The sequence below is a fragment of the Anguilla anguilla genome, chromosome 15, assembly GCF_013347855.1.
Source record: "Anguilla anguilla isolate fAngAng1 chromosome 15, fAngAng1.pri, whole genome shotgun sequence".
Lineage (NCBI taxonomy): Eukaryota > Metazoa > Chordata > Actinopteri > Anguilliformes > Anguillidae > Anguilla > Anguilla anguilla.
In genome coordinates this window covers 2,154,637-2,167,822 of record NC_049215.1, presented here as the reverse complement: position 1 = coordinate 2,167,822, position 13,186 = coordinate 2,154,637, and the positions used below count along the sequence as shown (strand labels likewise).

Genomic DNA, 13,186 nt, shown 5'->3' with positions numbered 1-13,186 from the left:
TGTGCATGCAGTATTTAGTAAAAATATCCAACAGGTCCGTAAGGGATGCTCCAATTAATGCATGCAGGGCTGAATTGGGCAAATTCAAATTCAATAAGGGCATTAAATGTTATTGAGCATCTTAAAACTGGCCAAAAGAACTCAGTCCAATATAAGGGCGAAAAACCCAAGGGGTCAGCCCAAGAAAGTGTCCCCTCAGTCAGCTGGTTCTGAGCCTATCGAAACTAACCGATACTATTACTAACACAAACCAGCCTCCCGTCAGCACTGCTTCACTGCTGCCAATTAGAGTCAAGCAAACTATGAAACAAATCAAAAACATGTATTTGGAACACTGGAAGACCAGTATCAAATCCCAAAATAAATTGAATTGCCATGAAGCCCTAAACAGGCACTACACACAGTCAGAGATACAAAGCAGAGGCAGATACTGTCCAAGCACAGGCTCAGTGACCCCACCTTAGCAATCGAAAAAGGTAGACAGGAAAAGTCCTGGTCGCCCAAAGAGGAACGTTTATGTGGTCACTAAGAAAGGTGAGCTGGACACAGAGATGCACCTCCTCCCCGACTGTGAGAAATATTCTGAAATCAGGAAAACATATTTCAGCAAGTTTTCTAAATTTACGATGATATTCTCTTCCCTGATAAATGTGGAAAAGCTTCAAAGCCTTCTGGGAGAAGACCCGTACTCATAGCACGACCAGTACTCAGAGCACAGTGTGTTCCCGCCTGTCAGCCTGAGAGACAGGGAGTAACGACCCGGAGAGAGTACAGCCACTACACTGATAGACAGTGTGTGCGAGTCCCTCTGTGTGTGTGTGTGTCCTGTTCAATGTTAATATTATAACTCCAGTTAATCACTATACATACTTTCAATAGTTGTTTTATTTTATTTAGAATAGCTGTGTGGTGCTTTGGAAATATTATAATGCATTTCATGCCAGTAAAGCATGCTGAATTTAACTGAGAGGGAGAGGGAGAAGGAGAGGGGAAGAGAGACAGATTTAGCAGGGGAGAAGAGGAGAGGCAGAGAAGAGAGACGGAGTGAGAGACGGAAGGAGACGGGAAGAGGAATCGAGACAAAGCGGGGGAAAGAAAGACTGCAAGAGAGGGAGAGGGAGAGAGGGGAGAGATCGGGGGAGGTGGGGAAGGAATGGAGGAGCTGGGGAGAGATGGGGAGGGAATGGGGGGAGATGGGGGAGCTGGGTGGGAGGCCAGGTGTGGGAACTCTGTTAAAATGTGGCAGCTGCGCTGGGCAGTGTGGGACTGGGAACGGAATGAGTTGGGCCGGGGGGAGGTTGGGGGTTTAAATCCTCTCCGGGTCAGTTTTGGGAACATGGAGCCACCTGTGTCAGGCTGGGCTTCGCCCGATAGGGTGGTGCGGTGCCAGGACCGTGACGAGCGTGAAATCAGTCAAATTAAATTCAATTTACCACCCCTTCTGCCCACAGCTGTTCCCCCCGTCCTGTTTACAGACACACACACACACACACACACACAGACCCACACATGCACACACACACACACACGCACACCCACACACAGATACATACACACACACTCATGCGCACACACACACACACACACAGTCACAGACACACACACATGCACACACACAGATACATACACACACACACACACACACACACATTCACAGACACACACACACACATGCACACACACACACACACACACACACACTCACACTCACACACACTTACAGACTGCACAGGTCTTATTTATTCATGAATAAAACAGTGGAGGGAGGTTACTGTACAGTCTAAATAGCTGCCAGTTTGAATCCATCCCACGGTCAGTTTGCTGAAACAGCCTCAACTGATTTCTGAAGTATTAAAATTGTGAAGGAATTCCGCTGGCTGTCATTGGCTCAGGGTGTGTTAGACAGACAGGGGAGAGACGCACTGAAGACTGATGTTACTGTCAGACAGCTGAATAAGCTACAGCATGCAGTACAGCGCATGTAGAAAGAGTCCCTGAAGACGCCTTTCCGTCATGGATCCAGTTTTACACAGCGTGAACAAAAACCTGCTTAAAACCTGCCCATAATGCACTGCAGGAATCGCACCCATAATGTACTGCAGAAATCAAAAGCCCATAATGCACTACAGAAACCAAGCTCATAATGCACTACGGAAATCAAGCCCATAATGCACTACAGAAATCAAGCCCATAATGCACTACAGAAATCAAACGCCCATAATGCACTGCAAGAATCAAACCCATAATGCACTACAGAAATACAAGCTCATAATGCACTACAGAAATCACAAGCCCATAATGCACTGGAGAAATCAAGCCCATAATGTACTACAGAAATCAAAAGCCCATAATGCACTGCAGAAATCAAGCCCATAATGCACTACAGAAATCAAAAGCCCATAATGCACTACAGAAATAAAAAGCCCATAATGCACTACAGAAATCACTAGCCCATAATGCACTACAGAAATAAAAGCCCATAATGCACTACAGAAATCAAGCCCATAATGCACTGCAGAAATCAAGCCCGTAATGCACTGGATAATAAAAGCTGTTGCTTCTCAGCTCGTGGGGAAGGGGTGGGATGTTTTAATCCCTGACGCTGGATCGGACGCGGGAAGCTTTGCGGGTTTAAGCACAGTTTTCTGTGTAAACGTGCGTGCTCGTTCCCCGGGGGGGTCGGGGGTGACCGTGTCTCGACTTGCGAGCGCGTTGACGGACAGCTATGCCGCAGACTGAAGTGTTGCTGGAGATAAAGCTCTGTTTGTTCTTCTTTGCCCATGAAAGGGTTCGTCGGGTTTATTCAGGAACACTTGATACTGGATGTCAAAGTAGCTGAATTGCACAGAAATAACACGCTTGTCTGACTCGGTCTGTAAATCACTGCAAGGAGGAGTTTAAATACCGGAGAAAGGTTTCCTGATCCTCCTGACGGCTTACTGCCCTGCTGAACCAGCCGTGAAAGCCTATTTATGGGATTCTAGACACTGTGAGGATTATGGACAACTGTGGTCAGGCAGAGTTTTAAGCACATGATAGGCATTTTCCTCAGCATGTTCACCCACATGGATGGTGCAAGGCACTTTTAATTACACAACGTCAAGCTCAGGGACAATAGAAATCCTCAGGATTTATTTAATGCGTTCTCCGGAGCAGTATTTATGAGCAATTTAATCCGGATATTTTTTTTTACGGAGAAGTCGATCCCATAAAAACTGAATACCTTTGCAATTTATCCTTGTGAAAACATCAGTTAAAATTCTGGCACTTTCATTGTGTACACATTATTTTTACTTAAGATAACACCGATAAGGGACTGTTTTTTTTTTGCAATTTGTCTTGAAGTTTTGCCAGATACTCCACAATCACCTCCCACAGAGTGGAAGGTGCTGGAATGAGTGCTACTTCATACATTTCCCTATTATGTGTGGACTGCGTTATGTATTGTACTTTCTCCTAAATTATGGGTTTTGAAGTATTATGCTGTTTTACACATAATTATCAGCTTTTAAATGGGACAGTACTGCTGTAATTAACTTACAGTATTACAGATATAAAGACTTCTGGGAATGTTTGGCATGGTTTCACTCTTTGTGTGTGTGGGTGTGTGTGAGTAAGCGTGTGTCTGCGTGTGTGTGCGCGTTTGTGTGTGTGTGTGTGTGTGTGTGTGTGTGCGTGAGTGTGTGATTTCAGGTGCTTATTGTTTATGAGGCCATGGTGAGTGTTGAGCAGATGGTGGATGTGCTGGAATGTTCCTTCCTGCCGGGTCGCAGTGTGAATATGTTTTTTCAGCGGTGTTCTCTGTGCCTGAATGCATCCAAAAAAATCTGTCCCCCCCAAAAAAAAACCTCTCTCTCCCACCACCCCCCCCGTCCCGTCCCGGGCAGCGATAGCCAGGCCCGAGCCGATCGCTCCGCACGTCTTATCTCCTGGCGCCGCAGCGGATAAACTGGCTTCCTGTTTCTGAGGGGAAGCGGAGGAATCGCGCGGCGAGGCCGAGGCGCGGGCCACACCCGCCTCTGACACATTTCCCACAATGCAGAGCGGTGGACTCCGTGAACCACGTTCTCGGGGAACGCTGAGACGCCCGGACGTTCGTTTTTGGCGGCCCCCGGGGTGATTTGGAGGCGGCTTACGTCCGAGGCTCTGTCTTTTTTGGCACCCGGGGGCTTCCGTAAGCCTTCGATTAGTCATAACGCCCTGGCACCGGAGCGGGGCAACTGGGGGGGGATATCCCCGGATTTGAGGAGACCTGGGGGGGGGGGCTCCCCGCCGTGGGCGGAGCCTGTGACTCGGGCCCTGCCTGGCTGTTCCAGCTTCGCTAAACCGCGGGCTCCTCGCTTTCCCGCGGGCGGGTTCGAGAAGGACCGCCTCCAGAGCCCCGTGGCCACGCGAGGAGGGCACCGGGCCCTCCAGAATGGGGTCGGGTGCGAGACGGAGACGAACGGACGCGAGCGTGACTCTGCAAATGGGGGGGGGGGCGGTCCTAAGACAGCTGGTGCCAATCGGAACGGCCGCTCCGACAAATGTCCTTTTGTTTAGGGGCTGCCTGAGCCATCGTTTCCTGTACCGACGCGTACTTGAGAAAAGGCTTTCTATCAATCTGCGACTGATAAGGTTCCCTCTCCGCTGCTGGGGCTCAAGCCTGATTTACACTTCTGCGTTGAATCTACGCCGTCGGTACGGCGTAGCCGCGTTCCCTAGGCCGTAGCCTGACGTGCACCTCCCCAGAAATGTAACTACACGTCGCGGCGACGCGGACCGCGACAACTGTGATTGGTCCGCTCGGTGGCATCGCATCTCCTCCTACGCATTTCCAGCTAGCGTTTCGGCGGTGTATCGCAGAGCGACGCAGACAGGCCAGCGCACAAGTGTAAATGCTCACCACGGCGCAGGCCACTCACGCAGGCTACGGCGTAGGCTCTACGTAGATTCAGCGCAGAAGTATAAATCAGGCTTTAATGTAAAGCCCACATAGCAATCCTGTCAATAGCCTCTCCCTCTGAGGGGAAGAGACAGGCGATCACCGACCCCGGCTTCCTCTGTGGGCCAATGGGCACGCTGAGCCACACGCAGGGGGGGGGGGAAACACGCTAAAAACACGCTTCCTGTTTACACGGGGATCTATATTACATGCCAAAGTGAGTCACGGAAAGGGATTTCAGATTGGGGACGTGTCAGTTCCAGCCCCACATGAAAACGTGATTGCTATTATGTTTTTGACATAATGCTTGGTGTAATATTGCAATGGTGATTTTCCTTTGATTTGAGGTATTGCCATTGTTATGCTATTTCTATCAAGCATTTTTTGCAGGTGGGTAAGACCCTGTTTTTGGCATAAATGGAGCTAAATTGTTTGATTTAAGAACTCATACTGAGCGAGTGGCAGGTTTAAAGGCTCTTACTGTAGCTTGGCTCATGATAGTCCAATAAACTTGTCTCTGGGAACAGAGCCTGAACATTTATAGTTGTAGTGTGTTTGGGTCCTGACAAACACTCGCGTTTAAGAGTGTTTATGAAAGATCTGCCGGGTGAAATGTCTGGGATGCACAAACAGGAGAATTATTTTTGCTGTTGTACATTTTGTTAAATCAGCCAATTCATGTATTAATAAAAATCTAATATCAATGTATTTGTTTATTAAATTGTTAAATACGATTTGAAGTGAAGTATGCAGGCAAGCCAAGGTGCAGGTGTGAGCAGAAACACGTGAGGGAAGCCAAGCGAAGGAAAGGCAGGATGGGTGTGTCAAATTTAAAAAATGATGGACTCCGAAGGTCCTCTTGGTCACAAATCCCCATAACAGGGATATGCGAATATATCGGTGTGCAGCTCAGGGGCGGGAGGCGGGGGCACGTTTCCTGAAGCTGGGTCCCCGTTCCAGGGTGTCGCTCCGGGGGGGGGGGGGTGATAAGGGTGACAGGGCCGTCTCATAACGGCGCTGACTCTGGGCCTCTGTGGCACGGGTCACACTGCAGATAAGCAGCCTGACGTCAGGGCGTTTCCCCCCCCCCCCCCCGATCAGACCCCCTCCAACCGCCCAGGGGTCATCTGGCCCGGCAATGGGCTCCGTTTCTCGGGGGTTAGTGTAGGGTGGGGGGGGGGATCTGTCCTGTGAGGATTTGTTATTGGTGAGGGAAGGGAAGGGGGGGCTGTATTCATAGGTGGGAAAGGGAGGTCATCTGTCCTGGGGGTGTCTGTTCTTGGTGGGAGAGGGGGTTGTTCTTTGGGGTGGGGGGGGGCTGTGTTCATGGTTGGGGAAGGGGGCTGTGTTCTTGGTTGGGGAAGGGGGGATCATCTGTCCTGGGGGGGGTTGGTTCTTTGGGGGTGGGGGGGGGGGGGGTCTCTCACATCAATCAGCATTCCTTTGTGCTCCGAGCCGCCACCCTGTGGGACGGGACGGGTTCAGATCTGGGGTCGTTCACCTCAGGGCTGGGAGATATCATTTAGGCAGTTTTCCCCCTCTAATTTGAGCCTGTGTGAGTCAGGCTGTTTGATTCTCTTTCAGCATGACTCGCCTTCATTATGCTCCGCTCCGCTCTGCTTTGTGTGAAGAGGGAGAAACAGACAAGACTTCATTGTGTTCACAGGGGCTGGCTTAAGCGGAAATAAAGTGCAGACAGTCTCCAACGGCCGCTGTTGTGCTGTCCACACACTTACAAAGAGGTTTCTGCTCGAGGTTTCTAAATGGCAAGCTGGTCGGAAGGCTTCTTTCGTGCTCCGAGGAAGCTTTAGCAAAACAGTAACAAGGCCTGGCTGTTGATTGACAGTTCTGTTTGTCGATTGACAGTTTTGTGCAGCATGGTGCCGGTCCTCTAGAAATCATTTACTGACTCTCCTTCTCTCCCAGTCACCTACACAACAGGTGCGTGCACACACACACAGACTCAGACACACACACACACACACACACACACACAGACTCAGACACACACACACACACACACACAGAAACACACACACACACACTCAGACACACATACACAGACACACACAGACAGGCAAAGACACACCCACACACACACACACATAACATGCACGCGCACACACACACACACAGAACACGTGCGCACACACAGATACAGAGACACAGACACGCGCACACACACTGTGAGACCCAGTGCCAACAAGTGGAGCCAAACTACACAGGGAGTTTCCTCATTCTGAGAGTAAAGTTGTTCTGCTGTTGTGTCTTATCCAACCTCCGCCTTGTAACATGACCGAACGACCTTGTTTGGTTTTGTCATTCCCTCTGATATTATGCCATCGGGCATTACTATCGCTTCGATTTCTTCTATAACGCGGCGGCTCGTTTTATTGCGGGTGCGTCCCTCATGCCGTCTCGGTTGGTCTGTGTCACGGCGTGCTCCCTGCTCACCGCTACCTGTCGCACTTCATCAAATAACTTCATGCCAAGTGTCAGAGTTGCGCTGAGATTTCAGAGTGAATTGAGCAGTCGGCTGTGTTGAATGAAAGGGGTTTTGCTTTATAGGTTGGCTGAAGTTGTCCGAATGGAGCTCACTCAACGTGAGAAAGATCTGGAAACCCCAACCCCCCACACCCCCTTCCTCACCCCCCCACACCCCGCCGCACCCCGCCCAGAGCCTCAGGCGGTGCGTTTTTCTGTCTCGTTTGACAAGGAGAAAGTCCCGGAGACACGGGTCCTCTGAGCCGGTGCGCATTTCGCTCAAAGCCCGCATTAGGGAGAGGGAGCGGCCATCTTCCTTTCACGCTAATCTCCCACTCTCGGGCGCCCATTTTCACATCTCCAGGGTCTCCCCCTGCCCTCCTCCGAAGGCGTGCCCGTGCGGGTCCCAGCAGCGGGGGCGCCCCCCCCCACCCCCAACTCCCCCACCCCCAACTCCCTACCCCCACCGCCTCCTGCCTTTATTCCGCGGCTGAAGCGAAGCGAAGCGGGGCCCAGAGCAAGTGGAAAATTAATCGCTGGGTAAGAGACGATGATTTACGGCGTCGGGAGGGACGAGGCGGGAGAATCACTGAGGAATTCCTCTGAGTTCTGCTGAAGCTGAAAGGCCCTCCTGCGGACCTCCACTGGGGAGGGAAGGACCTGTTCGCGGGCCTGGGGCTGGACCGAATAGCTCTGGGGGTGGGGGGGGGGGGGGGTTAGCTACACAAGCCGCTCCCCGCTCCTGCTCTCACAGTATCTATCACTTTCATCTGAACTGACTCTGGGTGAATGGGCGTAGCTCACGGGGACAGCCTTCCACGCTCGCTAAAGGTCACCGGCAGCCAGAGCTGACACCCTTTGAAGCGCGTTTTTACAACCGAATACTTGGCTGGCGTACGGGCGCACGCGTCAGGAAAGATTCTCTGCCGTTTGTTGCAACTGCTTGATGAAGGGCAGGTTAGTTTTGGCTAACTGGAGGGAGCTTGGGTCAAATTCATTCAGTCGGAGAAATGGAGCATTAGGTCGGGCCTTTGCTGCTCCCCCTTTCCCTAAAAATAAAGGGAGGGGGGTGTGATTTTGAATGTGATGACCCCAGCGTGACATTATTTCCGGTAAATTACATTTCAGTTTTCTCGTGATTCACGGGCAGCTGGAAAGACGTGCGCCGGGTGGAAGTTGGGGATGAAGGGTTCTGCCGTCGTGTTTTTCTCTCTCCTCCGGCTCCCTCTGCCCATAAATCTGCCGGTCTGCTGATCTGCTGCTGGCAAGAGCGCCGGGGTTCTTTTCCTAAAACTTTCAGATGCGAAAACCTGACGCGGGGGCAAGCCAAGCTCGGAGTGAAGCGCTTTAGCAGAGGCAGCTGCCCGAGAGGCGGGAGCAGGAGGGGCTGGGGGAGGGGGGTGGGGTTAAGGAGGAGGAGGAGGAAGGGGGGGGGGGTGTGGTGCATTGTTGCTCAGCCAGTGAGGGGGAGCGGTTGTAGTTTGGGTCCGCCCCCCCCCCCCCTCCCCAGGCCTGTGCTCCTCCCTCTTTGCTGTGTTCCCGTGGCTGAGGGCTGTGTGTGTTTGTGCTGAGAGCTGGAGCAGAGAGAGGAGAGCGTGCCGGGCAGCGAGGGTGCATGAGCCAGCCGCTGAGCAGCAGGAACTAGCCGCTGAGCAGCAGGAACTAGCCGCCGAGCAGCAGGAACTAGCCGCCGAGCAGCAGGAACTAGCCGCCGCCACCACCGCCATGGCTAAAACGGGCTTCTGGTTGGCCCTCGCCTTCTTGTCGGCGCTCTGCACGGGCCGCTCGGACGCCTGGTTCTGGAACTGGGGGGGCGCCACAACCGAGGCCCCCCCCACGCCCACCGCCAGCGAGGGTTCGGGCGCCGGGCCGGCCTCCAGCGGAGAGGAGCCGGACGCCACCATCGCCGGCGTGGGAGCGGAGATCATCGACGTGGCCAGCGGGATCCGCAAGTTTGTGCAAACCTGGGACCGGGACCCGACCACCCCGCCGCCGCCCACTACGGTCGCCAAGCGACCGGGCGGCTCCTCGGGGGGAGCCAAGCCGGGTAATGCTGCTTCGGGGGGACGGGGTTTCGGGTCCGGACCTGCCGATGGGGGCTCGGCAGGGGACGGGCTGGGGTCTGGACCCTCGGTGGGGGAGACGCAGGAGGGCTCAGGTGTACCTGCTGGGGTGGCCGCAGGGCTGGGAGGAGCTAGCAGCGGAGTGCATGCTGGGAAACAGCTGGCAGAGGTAGACCGTTCCCAGAATGCTTTGGGCAGGAGTAACCGGACAGCTGGGGGGCACAATGCTAGTTCTCAGGGTGGCGGGTTTGGCAGCAAGCCCTTCCAAAGCGTCGGTCTGTCTGAACCTCAGGGAGCTGCCCAGAGTGGTAGCTCTAGCGGTAGCTCTAGCGGTCGCTCTAGCCGTAACTCCAGTAGGATCGGTACTAACAGAGAGTCAGCGGAGTATCCCAAGCAGTACGCCCTCTCAGGCCCTCTACTAACCTCTCCCGAAAACCAGTCCGCCTCCCCGGGCCCCGCCCGCTGCCTGCCTCTAGATCCCGACCTGCCCTTCTGCACCTCCGCGGGGCAGGGGAGCTTCGCCGTCCCCAATTTCCTCAATCAGAGCAGCGTGGAGCAGGTGCGCGCGGTCCTGCGCGAGTGGGCGGGGCTCCTGCGCTCGCGCTGCCACCCGGGGCTGGAGCGCTTCGTCTGCCTCCTGGTGGCGCCCGGGTGCCCCGCCCCGGGCCTCCCGCCGCCGCCGCCGCTCCCCCCGCCCGGCCGCCGCCGCTGCGAGGCCCTGCGCGACGCCTGCTGGAGGCTCCTCCCCCGCGGGCGCTTCGTGGTGCCGTGCGACTCGCTGCCCGAGGCCGAGGCCGAGCCCGAGGCCGAGCCCGACCCCCGGCCCCCGGGCTGCCCCTGTGCGGCCCGTAGTGACCGCGAAGGTAACGGCGGGTTAGAATGCATCCCGCTTCGGGAATGCATTTTCAACCGGCACCGTGTCTGTCTGTCGTCCCGCTAACGCAGCTAGGCCACCGTTTAGTACTAAACCCCCCCCCCCCCTCCTCCATCCCGAAAAGCTACACGAGAGCCCCCCCCCCCCGCCCCACGGGGCTCAGACGGGTGTGAGCTTTAAGCGCGTCGCGCGCGCGGATGAGGGGCTAGCCGCCGCGTCCCGTCGGACGCTCACCTCCTCGTCAATCCCCCCCCCCACGCTCAGAATAGCGGCATGCATTAACGCACGGCGTCGGGGAGCTTTAACAACGCGGGAGCTGCGCGGGCTCCCCCTGCATGCCCAGGCCTCCACGCCGCCTGACCCCCCCGCAGAGCATGCGACCCGCAGCCCGCAGCCCGCAGCCCGCAGCCCGCAGCCCGCAGCTCGCAGAGTGTCACGCACGCAGCCCCGTCTCACTTTTAACGTGCCGCGCATGCCGTCACCGAACCTGGCCGCTTCAGCCTGCTGTTCTCAAAACGCACCGGCGGTGTCTGAGCCGTTTCTATGGAGATGTGCATTCATCATTATTTCTATAGAGCGGCGGCGGTCGAGCATGCTGAGTTGACGTTGTGTTTTTATTTTTTTTATTTTCTCTGTCGGTTTGTACCCAAAACGATGTGTAGGCAAGCTGCCGGCCGGACGTATTGGATAGATCCAGTTTTGTGGTCCTGGCCGGACGTATTGGATAGATCCAGTTTTGTGGTCCAGGCCGGACGTATTGGATAGATCCAGTTTTGTGGTCCAGGCCGGACGTATTGGATAGATCCAGTTTTGTGGTCCGGGCCGGATGTATTGGATAGATCCAGTTCTGTGGTCCCGTCCGGACGTATTGGATAGATCCAGTTTTGTGGTCCAGGCCGGACGTATTGGATACTCGTAGATCCAGTAGTTATTACAGCTCTGTGGTTATTTTTGGCTGGAGTCTGTTTGGCTCCGTGTTCTGAGTGCCGGTCCTCCACCGTAGCGCTGGATTGCTTTAGCAGGGCAGACTCTGACCTGAGCGTGTTACCAGCATGGGCTCAGCGAGGGGGGCGGCGGCTGCTCATGTGAACGTCTGTCTGATCCACAATGTGGGCACACACTTATTTAAGGGGATAAATGTCAAAATACAGGCTTCCTGGGATCGCTGTACGAGATATCCTTGGCAGGAAAATTAATTTTTGAATTAGGAACGCCCTGCTTCTGCAACATGGACAATTAGATCAGAACTGGAGTATGTTTTCCCGTGTTTTTTTCTTCTTTTTTTGGATTGAAACATCCCTGAGCACAGAATGGTTTTCTGTTTCTAAATTTCTTGATATTCCAACTGTAATGCACCGAGTGTGTTGGAAGAAACACAATTTTTTACTTTTGTTTAGTCCAGTTCAGCAAGACCTGCAAGCGTTTATGCAATCTGATATTAGGTTGCATGCGTGTAAAGTTATTGCAACTTCTGTGTTTCTGCGTTTGAGTTTGCAAAACTATCAAGTCCTCGCGAACTGCACTCAGAAAGGCAATGGTTCCATTAACTGGCGATCAGATAAGCATTCTTAAAGTCCGCAGAGATCGTTGAACTACATTGCGTCCTGTATAATGGCTTGATATGAATTTTTGATAAGTTACCGTGGAACACAGAACCTTTTCATTATAAATGGAGAAACGGAGAGGAACTGAATTTGGGCGGACGTGTTTTGTGCACCCCTTGCAATGCTTGTGATTCTGCTCGCTTTTTTTTTTTTTTTTGCATGACTCCTACACAGAGCATTCCTTTCACACAGAAGCCCCAGACCTCATATAAATCTTTCAAATGGACAGATTATTCCGAAGAGAAGTATGTTATTATTATTTATTTAATTCTGCTCGTTTTTCATGGAGGAACGGTGTTGGTTCATGCAGCTGCATGTCCTGTGCTTGCGTACTGATGCAGTTCTTTACATTGCCGCCTCGTGAAGGAGAGCATGAGAGTTATGAGTCTGGCTTGAGTGACACATGGAAAAAACCGCTAGATCACATGATTCATGGGATCATATGAAATACATCATAATATATTATGATAAGATATCTCTCCACACATACACACACAATCTTTCTTTCTTTCTCTCTCTCTTACATGCACACACGCACACACACACACGCACACAAACACGTACACACGCATGCATGCACACACACGTACATACAGGCACACACACCCACATTTTCTCTCTCTCACACACACACACACGCATGTACGCACACACACACACACTCTTACTGTATACACACACACACACACTCTTACTGTATACACACACACACACACTCTTACTGTATACACACACTCAAAGACATTAGTTTACAGTGCCAGCGTTCCCATGAACATTCCTGCCATATGTTTTATTTCTCCATTGACATTAGTGAGTTTATGCAACTCACTCAGCTAGTTTCTCTGCCTTAAGATAAAGCATCAGCTAGTTTCTCTGCCTTAAGATAAAGCATCAGCTAGTTTCTCTGCTTTAAGATAAAGCATCAGCTAGTTTATAGCCTGCATGCAGCTTATCGGTTATGTGGTATACTGTACACAGCTCCTGTTTGTTTCTACCTCATATCAACGTGCTTTAAATAAATGGGTGCATTTCAGGGGGCCCCTATCTCTCAAACAGCTTGTTGCATTGACGTGGACGCGACGCGTCTGGTACGAAAGTGAAATTGACGGACTGCAGAAGTCTCACGGAATGTAAATGCAGAAGTGCGGCTGTAGACGTACGTGTTGTGCTGTAGTCTGAGTTAACTCTGCGGGAGTACCCTGGCTTTCCTGCCTGTCGAGCCGCCTGTTCCCTGACT

At 52.9% G+C, this 13,186-nt stretch overlaps 1 protein-coding gene across 4 annotated transcripts in view; it reads left to right on the top strand.

Moving 5' to 3' along the window:
* The window catches only part of col18a1a (collagen type XVIII alpha 1 chain a), a 113,557-nt gene that overhangs the window by 48,862 nt on the left and 51,509 nt on the right, over positions 1-13,186 (top strand). For 2 of the 4 annotated variants that reach the window (XM_035394275.1, XM_035394274.1), the window contains exon 1: positions 8,962-9,455. The exons of 1 other annotated variant lie outside the window; for it this stretch is intronic. In XM_035394275.1, the coding sequence (XP_035250166.1) occupies positions 9,134-9,455 (322 nt within the window). In that variant the 5' untranslated portion in view covers positions 8,962-9,133. Of the gene's footprint in view, positions 1-8,961; positions 9,456-13,186 lie in introns of those variants that run through there. One more of the 4 variants, XM_035394277.1, reaches the window with a different exon arrangement.